The sequence below is a fragment of the Labeo rohita genome, chromosome 7, assembly GCF_022985175.1.
Source record: "Labeo rohita strain BAU-BD-2019 chromosome 7, IGBB_LRoh.1.0, whole genome shotgun sequence".
Taxonomy (NCBI): Eukaryota; Metazoa; Chordata; class Actinopteri; order Cypriniformes; family Cyprinidae; genus Labeo; species Labeo rohita.
In genome coordinates, this window is record NC_066875.1 from 25,924,266 (window position 1) to 25,940,128 (window position 15,863).

A 15,863-nucleotide genomic window follows, 5' to 3' on the forward strand; every position below is an offset into this window, starting at 1 on the left:
TGATTATCACTCATCTCCTCCTAGATGTCCTTTTTTTTTTTTTTTTTTTTTTTTTTTCCCCCTTTCCGTTCAGTTTTAGTTGAATCATCGTGCTCTGTTGTGCTCTGACCGTGGCTTCTTCCCTTCAGTCACTAACTGGTCAGTCCACTAGGAAGAAGCATTTCCAATCCTAAAATGGTTTCGCCCCAGTAAACACCCAGTGATCCTCGGGCCCTGATTGGATGATCTTCTGGAGAATCTGTGTTATCTGCTTGTCTGAACAAGCTCTGGTTGCTGGAAAATTGACAAAGTAGAAGGTTTTATTAGCTCTGCTGTCCTCTGATCGATAAATGCCATTAATCTGGCTTTTAGCTGCTGGCTAATGCTGCTCTTTGTCAGCAACACAATGCTGTGTTCATCTTAAAGTGGTCTGTCACTCCACTGATCAGCAGCTGCTAAAGAGAGTGATGAAGCAGTGCTTCAGGCCTGTCAGTGAAGTCACTCACTGCTTCCCCTCTTGTTCCACTTTGTCAAAGCAGCAATGTGAAAATGTTTTTTTTTTTAATTCGTTCTCAGCACAGACTTTGGTTATATCTGTCTCTTTTTTTTATGTTAGGTTTTTGTGGATTATTGATTAGTTGGAATGAAATTCACCCCTTCTGGTTTCTATATGCTTTATAGATCATATTGACTTTTCTTTTTGAACAGTCCATTATACTCTGCATGACACAATACAGAAGAGAGAGAGCTGTTGCTGCTTGTTTCATCAAGTTTAAATTCAGTTAGTTGTAAACCAAGGGGTCTCCAAACTCTGTCCTGGTGGGCCAGCCTTTAGCTTCTAGTATGCCTAGTAAAACCTTGTTTAGTTGGTTCAGGTGTGTTTACTTAGGTTTGGAGCTAAATGTTGCTGGACAGAGTTTGGAGATCCCTGTTGTAAACTATTAGTTTATGAAGGTTTTTCAGTTATTTTTCACCTCAGAAAATCTTGAGTGTGACCTGAGAGAACCATTTATGAGTATTCATAGATGTTTGAGCGGGGATTTTGCTCTTATGTTTGAGCTTTGCATAGTGGCTGAAGAATATATAATGCAGTGATTGCTTTAGCATACTGTGTTTTTCTAGCTTGCATTGCTAATCAGTATCCTGCTAATCATTGCTAAAGTATCCACCTCATATTTAATGTTAGAGTGGACATATCCATTTGTAATTTGAATGTGTGTGGCTTCTGGAGCCATAGGTTACCAGTTATTTTTAGCTGTACGTAATGGCTTGTTATGCTGCTTGATATTGCAAACTGGTATTAATTAAATATATTGTTGTAATTATAAACACACTGGTTTGTAGTGCAGATGTTACTGTTTACTGCACTGTTATTTTTCTAATTATTGATCTATAGTGGCTAATGAATCATCAATCTCTTACATTCAGGTACAGTGTTTTTTTTTTTTTTTCCTTCTTCATTGGAGAACCATTTAATACTTAAAACAGTCTGTGCAACTGCTGATCAACATTCACAATTTTTATTCAGGAAGTACACAAGCATTTACAGAAAGTAATTTTGCCATGGCAAATAAAATGTGTGGCGTTGTTGAAATGAATACTTATTTTGCATGACATTTACTCATCTAAACCTGAGAACAGAAAATGCATTATCTATTGGCAAAGCTGACCAAGTGGAAACGGGAAACGAACATTATTAGATTAATCAGCCTTGAGCGATATGCTGTCTCTGTCTAACAATGGTGCACTGTTAGTAAATGAAGCTTGTTGTAATTTTAGTGTTTTTCATGGGAATGATAGGACATTGTGTGCATCCTTTCATTTGCAATGTCAAATGAGTCCTATCTGTCAGGGAGACTGGAGACATTAAGGGTGATGTCCTTAAGACTCATTAAACAGTGTTTATATGTGTATTTTTTGTAGAACCAAGAAGATGAATGGGTCTCTGGACCACCCAGACCAGCCCGACATTGATGCTATAAAGATGTTTGTGGGTCAGATCCCCCGGACGTGGTCAGAGGATCAGCTGCGTGAGCTGTTTGAGCCCTATGGTGCAGTTTATGAAATCAATGTTCTTCGGGACAGGAGTCAGAACCCCCCACAGAGTAAAGGTACTTGACAGTCGGTACACTGCAGATTGAGACATTTTCTGTGTCAGTCACTCTCAAAACGTATACAGTCTGTTCCAACCTAGTGAGCATGTAGTGCACACACATATGCAGTGCTGCATAAAAACAAGTTGTCTTAGATGGCAGCCTAATTAAGTAGTCTACTTTTGGGAACGCTCCTTATGTTAGAAACGTGCCAATGATTGCATAAAATGCTGCTCACTAGGATTAGGAACAGAGTTCTAGAAATTGGTCTCGGTGGAAATGTTGTCATCTCGGACTTGGTTCACAGACCATTTATTGTATTGCAGGTTGTTGTTTTGTCACATATTACACCCGTAAATCTGCATTAGAAGCACAAAATGCCCTTCACAACATGAAGATTCTTCCAGGGGTGAGAAAAGGATCTACTCTTTATTTCTTTGTATCAATAATGCATTAATCCTCATGTGTGTCGTCAGATGAGCTGGCCTTCTACTATTTATTGCTCTTAAAAATGCATCAAATACACATACATATTGACATGCTTTTATAAAAGCTTTTTCAGTACACCCAAAGGAACTGTTAAAGCTTTTCAAACAGCTGATTTTTCATAGTGGCTGAGAAATGTCAGTGTTAAAAAGTCACGTGATATTATTTTTATTTATTTATTTTTTTCACCCTCTCTCTTTCCCTTTCTGTACAGATGCATCATCCCATACAGATGAAGCCTGCGGACAGTGAGAAAAACAATGGTGAGTGACTTGAATTTGCCACAGTAAATTATGACAGTCCTCTATTCATATACACTAATGTTTAAAAGTTTAGGGTCCTTTAAAGAAAGAGATTCGTTTCAGCATGGCTACAGTGAAGATTTCCATTTCAAATAAATTCATGTTTCCTTTAAATCCACTATTCAGAAAATCCTGAAAGTTATGACATTTTCCCCACACACCAACACACGAAACTGAGCAGCAAAACTGTTTACAGCATAATAACAATGTATTTTTCTTGAGCACCAGTAGAGCATATTAGATGAATGCTGCTGAAGTCATCATATGCTTAAACTACATTTTAAAATATATTAAAGGGATCATTCACCCAAAAAAAGAAAATATGCCCCATGATTTACTCATCCTCAAGCTGCTCTAGACGAATGCAATTGGAGGTACAATCAAACCAAAAATTATTCAGACACCGGTAGTGTTGCACATATACCGCTACTTAAAAAGGATCGCAAAACCCTGCTTTTAAAAAAGGTACAATTCCGCATTTTACTAGTACTGGTACTTTAAGAATGTATTTTAACAAGAGCTGTATTTCTGTGTGTCTGTGTTGGTGAATGGTGGAGACACGCAGTTTTGTTTAGTACACACATACCTGTGATGCTCGCGGTGTTTTCAGCCTCTGCCGCCTTAATATATGAGCGCATGAACGCATGAACATAATCTGTAGAACTGCTCGGAGAGTCACTTCATGAGCATTTTACCATTTCTTTTGCAGAAAACTATCGGCATATGAATGCAACCCATCAAAATAAAAGTTTGGTTTAACTTGACAACTGGAAATGTATTCTATTCTTTTCTATTCTATTCTATTCTTTATCAAATCTAATTGTCCTTTATAAAAATTTATTAGACATGCTTTTGATTATAAAAATGTAATGAAACAATTAAAATAGAATCCAGAAAATTAATGGAAAACAGAGATTCACAAACAAACCTGAATTTGAGAAAAATAATAAAATGTATTTCGTAGGGCCTTAAAAGCATGTAATTTCTGTTAAAGATTTAATAAATTGCTGTTAAATTCTGCAAGTTTCATGATTTCAATTAATTAGACATGCTTTTTGATAAATATCTTTTTTTTTTTTTTTTTTTTAATGTAACCGTTAAAATATTATTGGTTTGGTTTAGTAGTCCTATTGTGATATTTTAGTCAAGTATGGTATCGAAGTCAAAATTTTAGTATTGTGACAACACTGGACACTGGATATAATTTGAGATTTTTAATTTTTTTTTTTATTGCTAATGTGAACACCAGACTGAACAAAATTAATCATTGTTTGGTAATTGGTCAACAAAGTACTGATAGTTGTGTAAATATTGTCATTTGTTGTCTGAATTTTTGTTTGATTGTAATCCATTACATACCTTTCTATCAAAGTTATGACATTATCAAGGGGATTTTGTTCTGATACAGTAATTCTGAGTTCTTGTGATATTTTATTACCATTTTCAAAACTATAGTGAAAAAGCTGTGATAATGTGAGAAATGTTGAAGGTGTCTGAATAAATTGTTTTGGCTCTTCCAAGCTTTATAATGGCAGTGAATGGCTGGTGAGATTTTGAAGCAAAATAAAGCGCATCAATCCATCATAAAAACAAAAAAAAAAAAAAAAAAAAAAAAAAAAAAGTACTCCACATGGCTCAGGGGGGTTAATAAAGACCTTCTGAAAGCGAATTCATGCATTTTTGTAAGAAAAACAGTACTCTCTAGTTTCCGCTAACTAATTGTGTTCACAAGAGAGTGGTGTTCCAATGGATTAGGTAGGATTTAGGCATAGCATAAGCTCTGGTGCGAATATGCTAGTCTCATGAGAAGCAAGATTTGTTTACAGCAAATAAAACCAGTCTCCTTTCTCCAGTCGGCTTATATAAAAATGTACTTTTAATTCGTGACCAGTGTTATGTTTTGCTCTCTTCTCTGTGCTTCAGTGTTCAGTCACTTCTCACTAAGTTGTAAATATGGATATTTTTTGCATCAATTTAGAAAGCCTACGTTAACCCCCTAGAGCTTTGTGGAGCACTTTTTATAATGGATGGATGCACTTTATTTTGCTTCAAAATCTCAACAGCCATTCACTGCCATTATAAAGTTAGTAAGAGCCAGGACATTTTTTTTAATACAACTCCAGTTGTGTTTTTCTGAAAAAAGAAATTCATATACACCTAGGATCGCTTGTTGGTGAGTAAATCATGGGATAATTTAAATTTTTTGTTGAAGTATCCCTTTGGTTGAAGTTATTTTAAATTGTAATTTCACAGTATTACTGTTGTACAGTGTTTTTGGTCAAATAAATGCAGCCTTTATTGAACATAAGAGACTTTCTTTTGAAAACATTACACAATCTTATAGACCCCAGACGTTTGAACAATAGTATATTGCTTGAGGAAACTTCCACAGTGCTGCCTTAACATGCTCTTCTTGTGTTTCAGCGGTAGAAGATAGAAAGCTGTTTGTTGGAATGATTTCAAAGAAGTGCAATGAGAATGACATAAGGCTCATGTTTTCTCCATACGGTCAAATTGAGGAGTGCCGCATACTGCGAGGCCCAGACGGACTGAGCCGTGGTGAGACCTCAAGCGCATGTATATCATCACTACCACCATCCAAAGCAAATTACACACACGATGGGATACGATACACACAAGAGTAGAGGCAGTGCTGTGAATGTTTTGACTTGTAGCTCATACACGAGTGAATTTAGCTTCAGCAGCTTCTAGTTTTCCCCTCAGGGCACTAGTATCACACTAATATACATGAAATACATCTTCACCAGGCACTCTGCCCACTCTCATTTAACTTATTTCAAGGAGGCAGTGTTTTGCGTAACTAATAGTTGCAGACACAACCCATCAGAGAAAAATGAGACTCAATTGGCTCCTGTCGGCCCAAATGAAAATGACTTCATCACAGACACAACATGACAACTGATATTAGGTTATATAACCGTGACTGCTTGCAGCAAATTGATAATATATGCACGGTCGCTTTAATCATTCATTTGGGAATTTTATTCTCCTAGTTTCTAGCTGTCGCTTACCTGCTGTGTAGAGAATCGCTGTGATTTAAGTTAACCAAAGTGTAACCAAGGGAACATAACGCACATTGAGGCCCACGCTATTTATTTTAGAATTGGCTTGAGTGAACTTGCTGTCCATCACCATGGGAACTGCTTAAGTGATAGGTGCGACCCATATTGACTCAGCAAGCCCTCAAACCCATTCGCTTTCCAAAGAGACCGGGCCCGAGCCCTGTTTTGATTGAGGTTGTGTTTCTGTGTGACATTTCACTACTACTTCTAGTTTATGGTTTTATGGTTATGGTTTAATCACAGAAGTTGGTGTCCTTTTGTGATCTACTTTCATACTTGTCAACTCTGTGTTTGTAGGCTGTGCCTTCGTCACATTCACAGCAAGACAGATGGCCCAGTCTGCCATCAAATCCATGCACCAGTCACAGACCATGGAGGTAAACACACACATTCACACATTCACACATACCATTTCTGCATTTCAGCTTGATATTTGTGATAAATGCCTACGCCTTAATGCATAGTATATAGCATTTGTATATAGCATATAGTGTTTGGTCAAAAATACAATTAAAAACAGTAATATTTATTTTTGAAAACAATGAAACATTTTTTTTTCAACATTCCGTGAACGGAATGTTTAAATGAAGAGCGTTTATTTGAATCAAATCTGTATTTATTAATGTTGTTTGTTCCGTAAGGATGCATTAAATCGATTATAAGTATTGAGATGCTGTGACAGATGTTAGAGTATACATATTGGTTATGTCTTGGCTAATTTTTTAGTATTATTATTTATTTTTTTTCAAAATTAAATTCTATGCTGCATTTTAACTTCTGTTTGCATGTGTCCTGTAGGGCTGTTCTTCTCCCATCGTGGTGAAGTTTGCCGACACACAGAAGGACAAAGAACAGAAACGTATCGCCCAACAGTTGCAGCAACAGATGCAACAGCTCAATGCTGCCTCCATGTGGGGAAATCTTACAGGACTCAACTCACTTGGGCCACAGTACCTTGCAGTGAGTACACAGGACAGGTCCTGTTGCATCTGAGATCTATGCACGTAGAAACCACGCCAATATTGGGGACTACATAAACTGCGTAAAGCACTTGCAGAATGAGGGCTGGTCTTTGCTCCATCTAGGGCTTTCACAATATTAAAATTTCACTATGATTATCACGTTAACATTTATTATTGTGAGATCTATAGTAATTTTTGGGTTGCCCACTAATAGTCGACTAACCGTTAGTTGATGAGAAGAGGCTCGGTCGACCAAAATTTTATTAGTCGCTTAAAAAAAAAAAAAAAAAAATTCTATACAGTCCATATATAATATAGTACATCGGCCAGGACATCCGAACGTGCACCTATCATTCATCGACCTCAAATATGGCTCTTCATTTGAAAGATGTATGTAGTAGCTTCACAGCTTTACAGTTTATGATGCTCAAAAAAGTGAACTTGTGTGGGGAGAGGGGCAAGACCTGCGAATGCTCCGCCTTGGCGCCAGACTTGCAGAGTGTGCAAGCTGAATAGTAGCATGCTCCCTGCATGACAGGTGGAGGCGCTGGTAAATGCTGGTGCGGTCACTTGCTCTTAAAATAATCATTTTTGGTCATACAGATAAAAGTAATACATCTTTCAAATCTGTACAGACTCTTAAGTTTATTTATGTGCACTCACAATAACAATGAAACGTTGCATTTTTGTATAATAACTAAAGCAAACAGGATGCGCTTCCTGCCGTCTCGTTCTCTGTAAACTTTAGTGTGAAACTTCGAAACTCTGTGTTCTTGCCTTATTACAGACATGGAAAAATATATCTCTAGAAAATGAAATGTTTACTTTCAAATGGAAAAATTCAAATAGAAAACAAATATTCTTACATTATGTAATCCATATGACACGTGCATATAGGTGCATATAGTGCATCACTACTGCAGAGATGATGAGTCAGTGTCGCCGAATTCATCTCTTAAAGAGTTATTTCACCCCAAAATGAAAATTTTGTCCTTAATCACTTACCCCCATGTCGTTTCAAACCCGTAAAAGCTTTGTTCATCTTTGGAAAACAAATTAAGGTATTTTTGATGCATCCTGACAGCATATAATTAACACGATCAATGTCCAGAAACGTAGCAAGGAGATAATCCATGTGACATCAGGGGTTCAACCGTAATTTTACGAAGCCACAAGAATACTTTTCGTACGCAAAGAAAACAAAAATAATGACTTAATTCAACAATTCGTTTGACAAAATGACCATTTTCATTCACACAATTTTCACCTTTAAGATGAAAACAAAGAAAGCGCTAGTTTATTAATAAATTATAAAAACGTTAATGCAGTGTCCTTCCTAGACACATTCATTTCTGCCGGTGCGCCATGGCAAGCTCTTTTGCGTGCGCTTATTAGGCTATGTAGGCCATTAAAGGCTCATTATTATGATTTATATAGTTTATTAATAAACGTTCAACTAATAGTCGACTAAAGCTTAAAATGAACGACTGCTAGTCGACCCTAGTAATTTTGAAAGAAAAAATAATGATTTAGTATACTGGATTAGATAATCAAGAAGTGTAGTCTGTAGTATCATTATATTGCGACACCACTAAAATATATTTTGCTTCGTTCATACTGTAATACATTATTTGAATCTGTAGTTATTACATTATATTCCATTAGAGCCTTTCAGAGTCTAAGTCGCCTTTAAAATGTTGCTGTGTTTTTCTGCTGTGTTTGAGCACATGGGCTACAGGTCTGTGTTTGGCCATTATTTAGCTGCATTTAATTTGGCTTCTCAAAATAATTCTGGATTGTTTATAATTGGTTACTCCTAAAACTCAGTTACGGTTTGCTGTTTTTTTCCTCATATGGGCCAGCATAGATGTGTAGCCCTGTTTGAACGTGTTAGTGCTGCTCCATGGGTGTGCTGTGAAAACTACTTCTATCTTCATCTTTCTCCCTTCTAATTCTTTCCAGTCCTCTTCTAATTTGTTTTTGAACCCCTTGAATGTCCACATTTCACTCCTCTTTGTTTCTGTGTCCACATGTGCTCCTGCTTGTCTTTATTTTGCCTTGTTGCCTGATTTATCCTCTCCTATCTCCTCTCCTATCTCCTCTCCTATCTCCTCTCCTATCTCCTCTCCTATCTCCTCTCCTATCTCCTCTCCTATCTCCTCTCCTATCTCCTCTCCTATCTCCTCTCCTCCTATCTCCTCTCCTATCTCCTCTCCTATCTCCTCTCCTCTCCTATCTCCTCTCCTATCTCCTCTCCTATCTCCTCTCCTATCTCCTCTCCTATCTCCTCTCCTATCTCCTCTCCTATCTCCTCTCCTATCTCCTCTCCATCACAGTCCTGGATGCAGTCCTGACTCTCTCTGTTCTCTGTTTTGATGTAATGTCTAGCTTTATTTGCAGCTTCTACAACAGTCTGCATCCTCTGGAAATGCGCTCAACAATCTCCATCCAATGTCAGGTGAGAGTCTGATGCTCTCTGCTTCACTCAGACCCGTTAGAGAGAATGACAGGTGTTAGCCACTTTTAAACCTCTGTCATATAGCATGCCCATAAAATCAGTTGAGACTGCCTGTTATTTTTAGGCCAATGAAAGGAGGATGTGCGTGCGAATGTTGGTGTGTAGTGTTGCGCAGTTTTGATATAGATAGTCTGCTGTCTGTGGCAGGTCTGAATGCCATGCAGAATCTGGCTGCATTAGCGGCAGCAGCGAGTGCTACACAGGCCACGCCTACAGGTAGCAGTGCTCTGACCACCTCCAGCTCCCCTCTCAGCGTCCTCACCAGCTCAGGTACGCCTTCTGGACAGCCCGCTCAATCTGCCTGGGACGCCTACAAGGGTTGGTCCCGCTTTTTAATCTCCTCCTGTCCTTAGCTTTGCTTCTTATCAGTCTGTGAATTGAAATTGCTCTTTGAAAGGTTTCTGGTCAATAACAAATGTTACTTTACAATAAAGTTTAATACACTGGCTTTAGTTAATGCATTAGGTATGATGAACTAACAATTAACAACATATTTTCTTTTTTCATTAAAAAGCTTTTATTAAAGCTGCACTGTTTATTTTTTCCAAAATTAAAAAATTGACATTCAAATGATGAGTGCTTCTTGTGAGGTGTGGTGGTGTCGTTAATGACATTTGCACTAGGAAGCAGATACACCTCAAGCCATCAGTGCCAAAAAGGGCCAGAAGTCATAATACTTGAAATGGTGTGTGTGTGTGTATATATATGAAGAGTTCAGATGCAAAAGTACATCTGAAGTTGTTTCTTTCTTTAAAATTAGCATTTCTTTCTGGCTACTTTCTGGCTAACTGGTAATTCCAAATGGGTTGAGGCTGGGATTTAGCGCATTTGAAGTGAAAGTACTTGATGGGAAAAAAAAAAAATATATAGTAAAGGCCTAATTCACACCGCTTTCATTCCATATATTCAGACTTTCATTCCATACACTCAAACTTCATATTATAAATATTTTATATATATATATGTGTATATAATGTATATGTATATATATGTGTATATATATATATATGCACTGTGTGTAGAGAGCATTCACTCGTTATCTCATTTTTGACAAAGATGGCTTTTAGAGGCTTTTGCATTGGAACTCTTCATATATATAAATTGTCATTAATTACTCACTCTCATGTTATTCCAAACCTGTAAGACAGGGATGCCCAAAGTCCTGGAGGGCTGGTGTCCTACAGAGTTTAGCTCCAATTTGCCTCAACACACCTACCTGGTATGCCTAGTAAGTTTCTAGTATACGTAGTAAGAGCTTGGTTAGCTGGTTCAGGTGTGTTTGATTGGGCTTTGAACTAAACTCTGCAGGACACCGGCCCTCCAGGACTGAGTTTGGGCACCCCTACTGTAACCTTCACTTGTCTTTGGAACACAAATTAAAATATTTTGGATTAAATCTGAGAGCTTTCTGACCCTGCATAGACAGCAGCACAACTGACACGTTCAAGACCCCGAAAGGTAGTAAGGACATTGATAAAATAGTCCATTAGTGGTTGAACTGTAATGTTATGAAGCTTTGAGAATACTTTTTGTGTGCAAAGAAAACACAAATAACTTTACTCAACTGTTTCTTCTCATCCTTGTCTATTGGCACGCATTCACAAGAGTACCAGTGCATGCATACATATGGTGCTGCTGTTCTGACAGAACGCGGATGCATTGCGCCTTGCAAGCAGAGGCAAGGATATACTTGATGTTTTGCGTCCATACAGCTTTCAGTGCATGCTTATCCATGGATTGCCAAGTTAAAAACATGCACAGTACAATTGTTTGGGCTCTTGCGTCTCTGCTGCCTTTTTCTTGTGCATATGCGCACCAGGGGGTTTTAAAAAATTGCCTGCATGCAGACGGGATGTGCGGCTGTCCGCAAGCCTTCCTGATGATAAAATTACGTAATGTGGACAATGGCTGAAGTATACTTTAGCCTGAATGTACACGCATGCTTTGTGTCATGAAAGTGCAGCAGAGACTGACAGAAATTGTTGAATAAAGTCATTATTTTTGTTTTTGGTCTTTTTTGCGCACAAGTATTCTCATAGCTTCATAACATTATGGTTGAACCACCAATGTCACATGGACAACATGTCACATTTTAACGATGTTTGTACTACCTTTCTGGGCCTTGAATGTGGTAGTTCTGTTGTTGTCTATGCAGGATCACAAAGCTCTTGGATTCCATCAAAAATATTTTGATTTGTGTTCTGATGATGAACAATGTTCTTGCAGGTTTGGAACGACATGACGGTGAGTAATTAATGACAGAATTTTCATTTCTGGGTGAATTATCCCTTTAACGTTAACAAAGTAAGGTTTAATTTTATATTGCCAGTCTGACCAAGCCTAAACAACTGTATAATGATTTTTTTTTTTTTTTTTTTTTTTTTGAACATCTCTTGCTGTTTATGCATCATTCTATGCATGTTGATAATTCCCATCAGTTGCTACAGTGAGCTGTCTTTGCAGTTTGATCACTGACTTTGCTGTCAGCCGTTTTTTTTTTTTTTTTTTTTTTCACTCTCATTTACTTTACATGTCTCTGTAAATGAGAGCATGTGATGTTCGAATTGGCAAAATGTCTGAAGGCTTAATAATGTGTCAGAGCTGGTTCTTGTTTTCTCTCTTGTGCACAGCGGGTTCCTCTCCCACCTCCAGTACTAGTTCTTCTGTGAACCCCATGGCGTCTTTAGGTGCTCTTCAGTCTCTTGCTGCGGGCGCTGGAGCAGGTCTCAACATGAGCTCCCTAGCAAGTGAGAAGAAAGCTTTTTGTTTTTGAATTTGTATGATGTCAAATGCATTTACACCTGTTATTGAAATCAATCTCAGGTGATGTGATCACAAGTGGTCAGCTGAGACGCTTTACCAAATAAAATGGCGCACAAGTCAGCAGTATAATGTGATCATGTACATTTTGGACCTCATTCACACCCTTGTTAAGCACTGACCACTTGTGTTCAAAGTAGCTGAAATGGATGTTAAATGGCATCTATGTGTTGTTCCTTTTGTTTTTTAACTTTCTTTGCCTCATTTCTGTTTCTGTGTCTCCGTCTCTGAATGCGGTTTATCTGTATCTATCAGTAGTTTTGTGTTTCCTCCCCCGTGTGTGTCTCTGAATGCTGAGCTGTGCTTCTGTGTGCGCAGGCATGGCTGCTCTGAATGGTGGTCTGGGCAGCGGAGGTCTCTCGAACGGCTCGGGCAGTGCTATGGAGGCTCTGACTCAGGCAGCCTATTCTGGGATCCAGCAATACGCCGCTGCCGCTCTGCCAAGCCTCTATAGTCAGAGTTTACTGTCCCAGCAGAACGTTAGTGCCGCTGGCAGCCAGAAGGAAGGTGAGTACATGAAAAGTTTTGAGCTTTGAGTAGCTTCTTAGGTTGGGAGATTGCCAGCCTCTGTACAAGATAAAACTGCTAGTTTATGTTGGCAGGGTCAGCTCTTAGGGTACGTGTTGGCCCATGATGCTTTTCAGTGTGTGTATGTGTGTAGCTGTGGCTCTTGTGATCACCATCTTAAGGATTCATTCTTGTTTTAAATATGCTGCAGCAAGTCCCAATCAGAGCGCGGGTAAGAGATCATTGTCACTCTCCACAATGCCTTTTTTTTTTTTTTTTTACATTTTGGTTTGTTTAAAAGTAAGTGGAGATCCATACCATCAGCTCTCTCCCGATGAATTCAGCGAGCATTCTGTGATAAATACAACTTCAAGCCTGAGGGGAGAATCTGTGGCGTGCTCTTCAATGGTGCTATTTTCTATTGCCAATTGTAACCCTGGACCACAAACCAGTCATAAGGGTCAGGTTTTTTTGAAATTGAGATTTATACATCATCTGAAAGCTAAAATGAATTAGCTTTCCATTGATGTGTGGTTAGGATAGGATTGGTTAGGGTTGTTAGGATATGACAATATTTGGCTGAGATGCAACTATTTGAAAATCTGGAATCTGAGGGTGCAAAAAAATCAAAATATTGAGAAAATCTCCTTTAAAGTTGATAATACAGTGTTTTGTTGGCTGTTGCTACAAATATACCTGTGTGACTTCTGACTGGTTTTGTAGTCCAGGGTCACAATTGTTATCATCAATGTTGAAAACAAGTTTTATATTTTGTGGAAACCAGGCTGTTTTTTTTTTTTTAGTATTCTTTGTTAAATAGAAAGCTCAAAAGCTTTTTAAATATAATTATAAAATTTTGCATCACATTATAAATGTCTGTACTGTAGGACTGGGTTTTGACACAAATTTCACGATTGATTCGATTTCTGCTTTGATTGGAAATTGATTGTTTTGGTTACATATCAGGTGCAGTACATGCTAAATTTTCTCAGGAAAAAATCTCTCAACTAATAATGTAGTATATAAAATATAGTCAGTTGTTACGACGTTACTATTGAAGGTTAAAATTAACTTTTGTACACAAATGCATAAATTAAATTCAATGAAGTGTTTATAGTGAAGTTATGATGTAAGTACAATTACATAATTATGTTTCAACTCCAGTTTTTTTTAAATATGTATGGTGGCCGTCACAAAAATTAGGTTTTATTTAAACATAAATTAGACATTGTAGATCAGTAAAAATTATAATGAATGTCATGTTGTGCATATAATTAGCAAAATGATTTTCTGTAATTTTCAGAGTTCATTTTTCTAGCTGACAAATGAGTTTATGGTCACCAAATATGTTTTTTGTGAGGTAAATGTGACATTGCTTACAAGCTGTTATATTGACACCTTTGCATGGTTGAAACACTGAATAAGCAATTACATGAGATAGGATACAGATTTCAGTAAGAAGTATTCTTTCTTTTACCATACCTTTGGATGTTCGTACATGTTTTTAACGCTGTAACGGGTATTAAAGCAGAGATGATCAGTTTATGTGTGCATTGCGCTGCTGCTTCTCTTCACTTCTGAGACGCTACAGTGATCTGTCGCTTCACATTAAACAGCGGCAAAACAGTATTTATTGTTTGAATAGTGTAATACAATGGACAGGATTTGGAGTCTGAGACTTTTTCATATCAAAAGTAACAAAGCACAAAGCTTATTGTGATTTATTAAATGGGAAACATGCTACAATATTCCGTTCACTAACTGAAAACAGGTTAGACTGTCGATTCTTGGGATTTTAAGAATTGATACAGTTTCCTAAAAATGAGAATTAATTTTGAATTTTTTTTTTTTTTTTTTTTTTTTTTTTTTTTTTTTTAACCCAGCCCTATTTTACTGTCACATTTGATACATTTTTTTGCAGATTAACTGCTGAATAAAACTCCTGAATTGTTTAAAAATATTATGGTTGCCAAAATTTTGAATGGTAGTGCATATTAAGAAAACAGAAATATTTTATTCTTTATTTTGACTTTTGAAAAAATCATCCTGAAAGATCCATTTCCAAATGGAAAAGCCCTAAATTCTAAGAACTTTAACAAGTCCACATAGATTTCATCTTGTATATATTTTCCCTACATGAGTTTTATCAATTTGTGGACGTTTATTATTTTGTGTGGTAATCAGCAACATGCTTGAGTGGTATTTAACACCGAATGCTCTTGTAACTATGCAAGGAGATTAAGTGTTGAAGCTTCATTAAAAATGAAAAGGTTGCTCTAGGCTTTTAGTGTGAAAAAGTGATCTTTCTTTCTTTCTCTCTGCTCTCTTTCTAAAGGCCCTGAAGGAGCAAACTTGTTCATCTACCATCTGCCACAAGAGTTTGGTGATCAGGATTTGCTGCAGATGTTTATGCCTTTTGGCAATGTTATCTCTGCCAAGGTCTTTATTGACAAACAGACCAACCTTAGCAAGTGTTTTGGTGAGTTGTGCCCTGCTCCAAAAACATTGTGTTGTCTTGATTTTTGAATTCTGAAATCAAACACAAGCCTTAGGTTTACATGGGCCATCTTTTTGAGCAATTTTGTCAGGCAGCTTTTTTGCTTGGGCACTTTCCCATTGAGAGTGGGTAAGAATTTCAACCTGGATAATTTAAATTGATTGTGGACCTTGTTGACGGCAACATTGCCCAAAGTTGGCCAGTAACATTGCTCAAAATGTTGCCCTGCGTATTATTAGCCTTAAGGCCTTTCCACACTGAGCGTGAAAAAGCTAAACAAATATCGGACACGATGACACGCTGGAATAAAACAGATTCCTATGGATGCTTCCACATAGACCGCGAACATTCGTGCACTGAAAATGCTAATTTTTTAATTTTTTTTTCCAACCAGTCTGAATCTTTTCAGTTTTGCAAAGCGAAAACACAGGCCGCCCAATAAGATTCAAGCATTCCATCACGTGGCCACAGCAACTGCTTTTGCACAAAAAGGATAGAGTGGTGGCGCAGTTTCAAAAACCAGTGTAAACAAACAGAAGAAGAGTATTCCAAAAGAGACAAGGATTTGTTCTTACCATTGTATCTGAGAACAACTGGTTATTCTCACATGACCTTA

The 15,863-nt window shown here is 37.5% G+C and overlaps 1 protein-coding gene across 12 annotated transcripts in view; it reads left to right on the top strand.

Moving 5' to 3' along the window:
* Nucleotides 1-15,863, top strand: part of celf1 (cugbp, Elav-like family member 1) — a 33,394-nt gene that overhangs the window by 11,223 nt on the left and 6,308 nt on the right. For 7 of the 12 annotated variants that reach the window (XM_051113583.1, XM_051113582.1, XM_051113588.1 and 4 more), the window contains 11 exons: nt 1,903-2,090; nt 2,399-2,481; nt 2,773-2,821; nt 5,285-5,419; nt 6,241-6,320; nt 6,742-6,903; nt 9,294-9,363; nt 9,571-9,741; nt 12,054-12,170; nt 12,562-12,750; nt 15,086-15,229. In XM_051113583.1, the coding sequence (XP_050969540.1) occupies nt 1,903-2,090; nt 2,399-2,481; nt 2,773-2,821; nt 5,285-5,419; nt 6,241-6,320; nt 6,742-6,903; nt 9,294-9,363; nt 9,571-9,741; nt 12,054-12,170; nt 12,562-12,750; nt 15,086-15,229 (1,388 nt within the window). The remainder of the gene's footprint in view (nt 1-1,902; nt 2,091-2,398; nt 2,482-2,772; nt 2,822-5,284; nt 5,420-6,240; nt 6,321-6,741; nt 6,904-9,293; nt 9,364-9,570; nt 9,742-12,053; nt 12,171-12,561; nt 12,751-15,085; nt 15,230-15,863) is intronic. The other 5 variants (XM_051113585.1, XM_051113589.1, XM_051113586.1 and 2 more) reach the window with 3 other exon arrangements.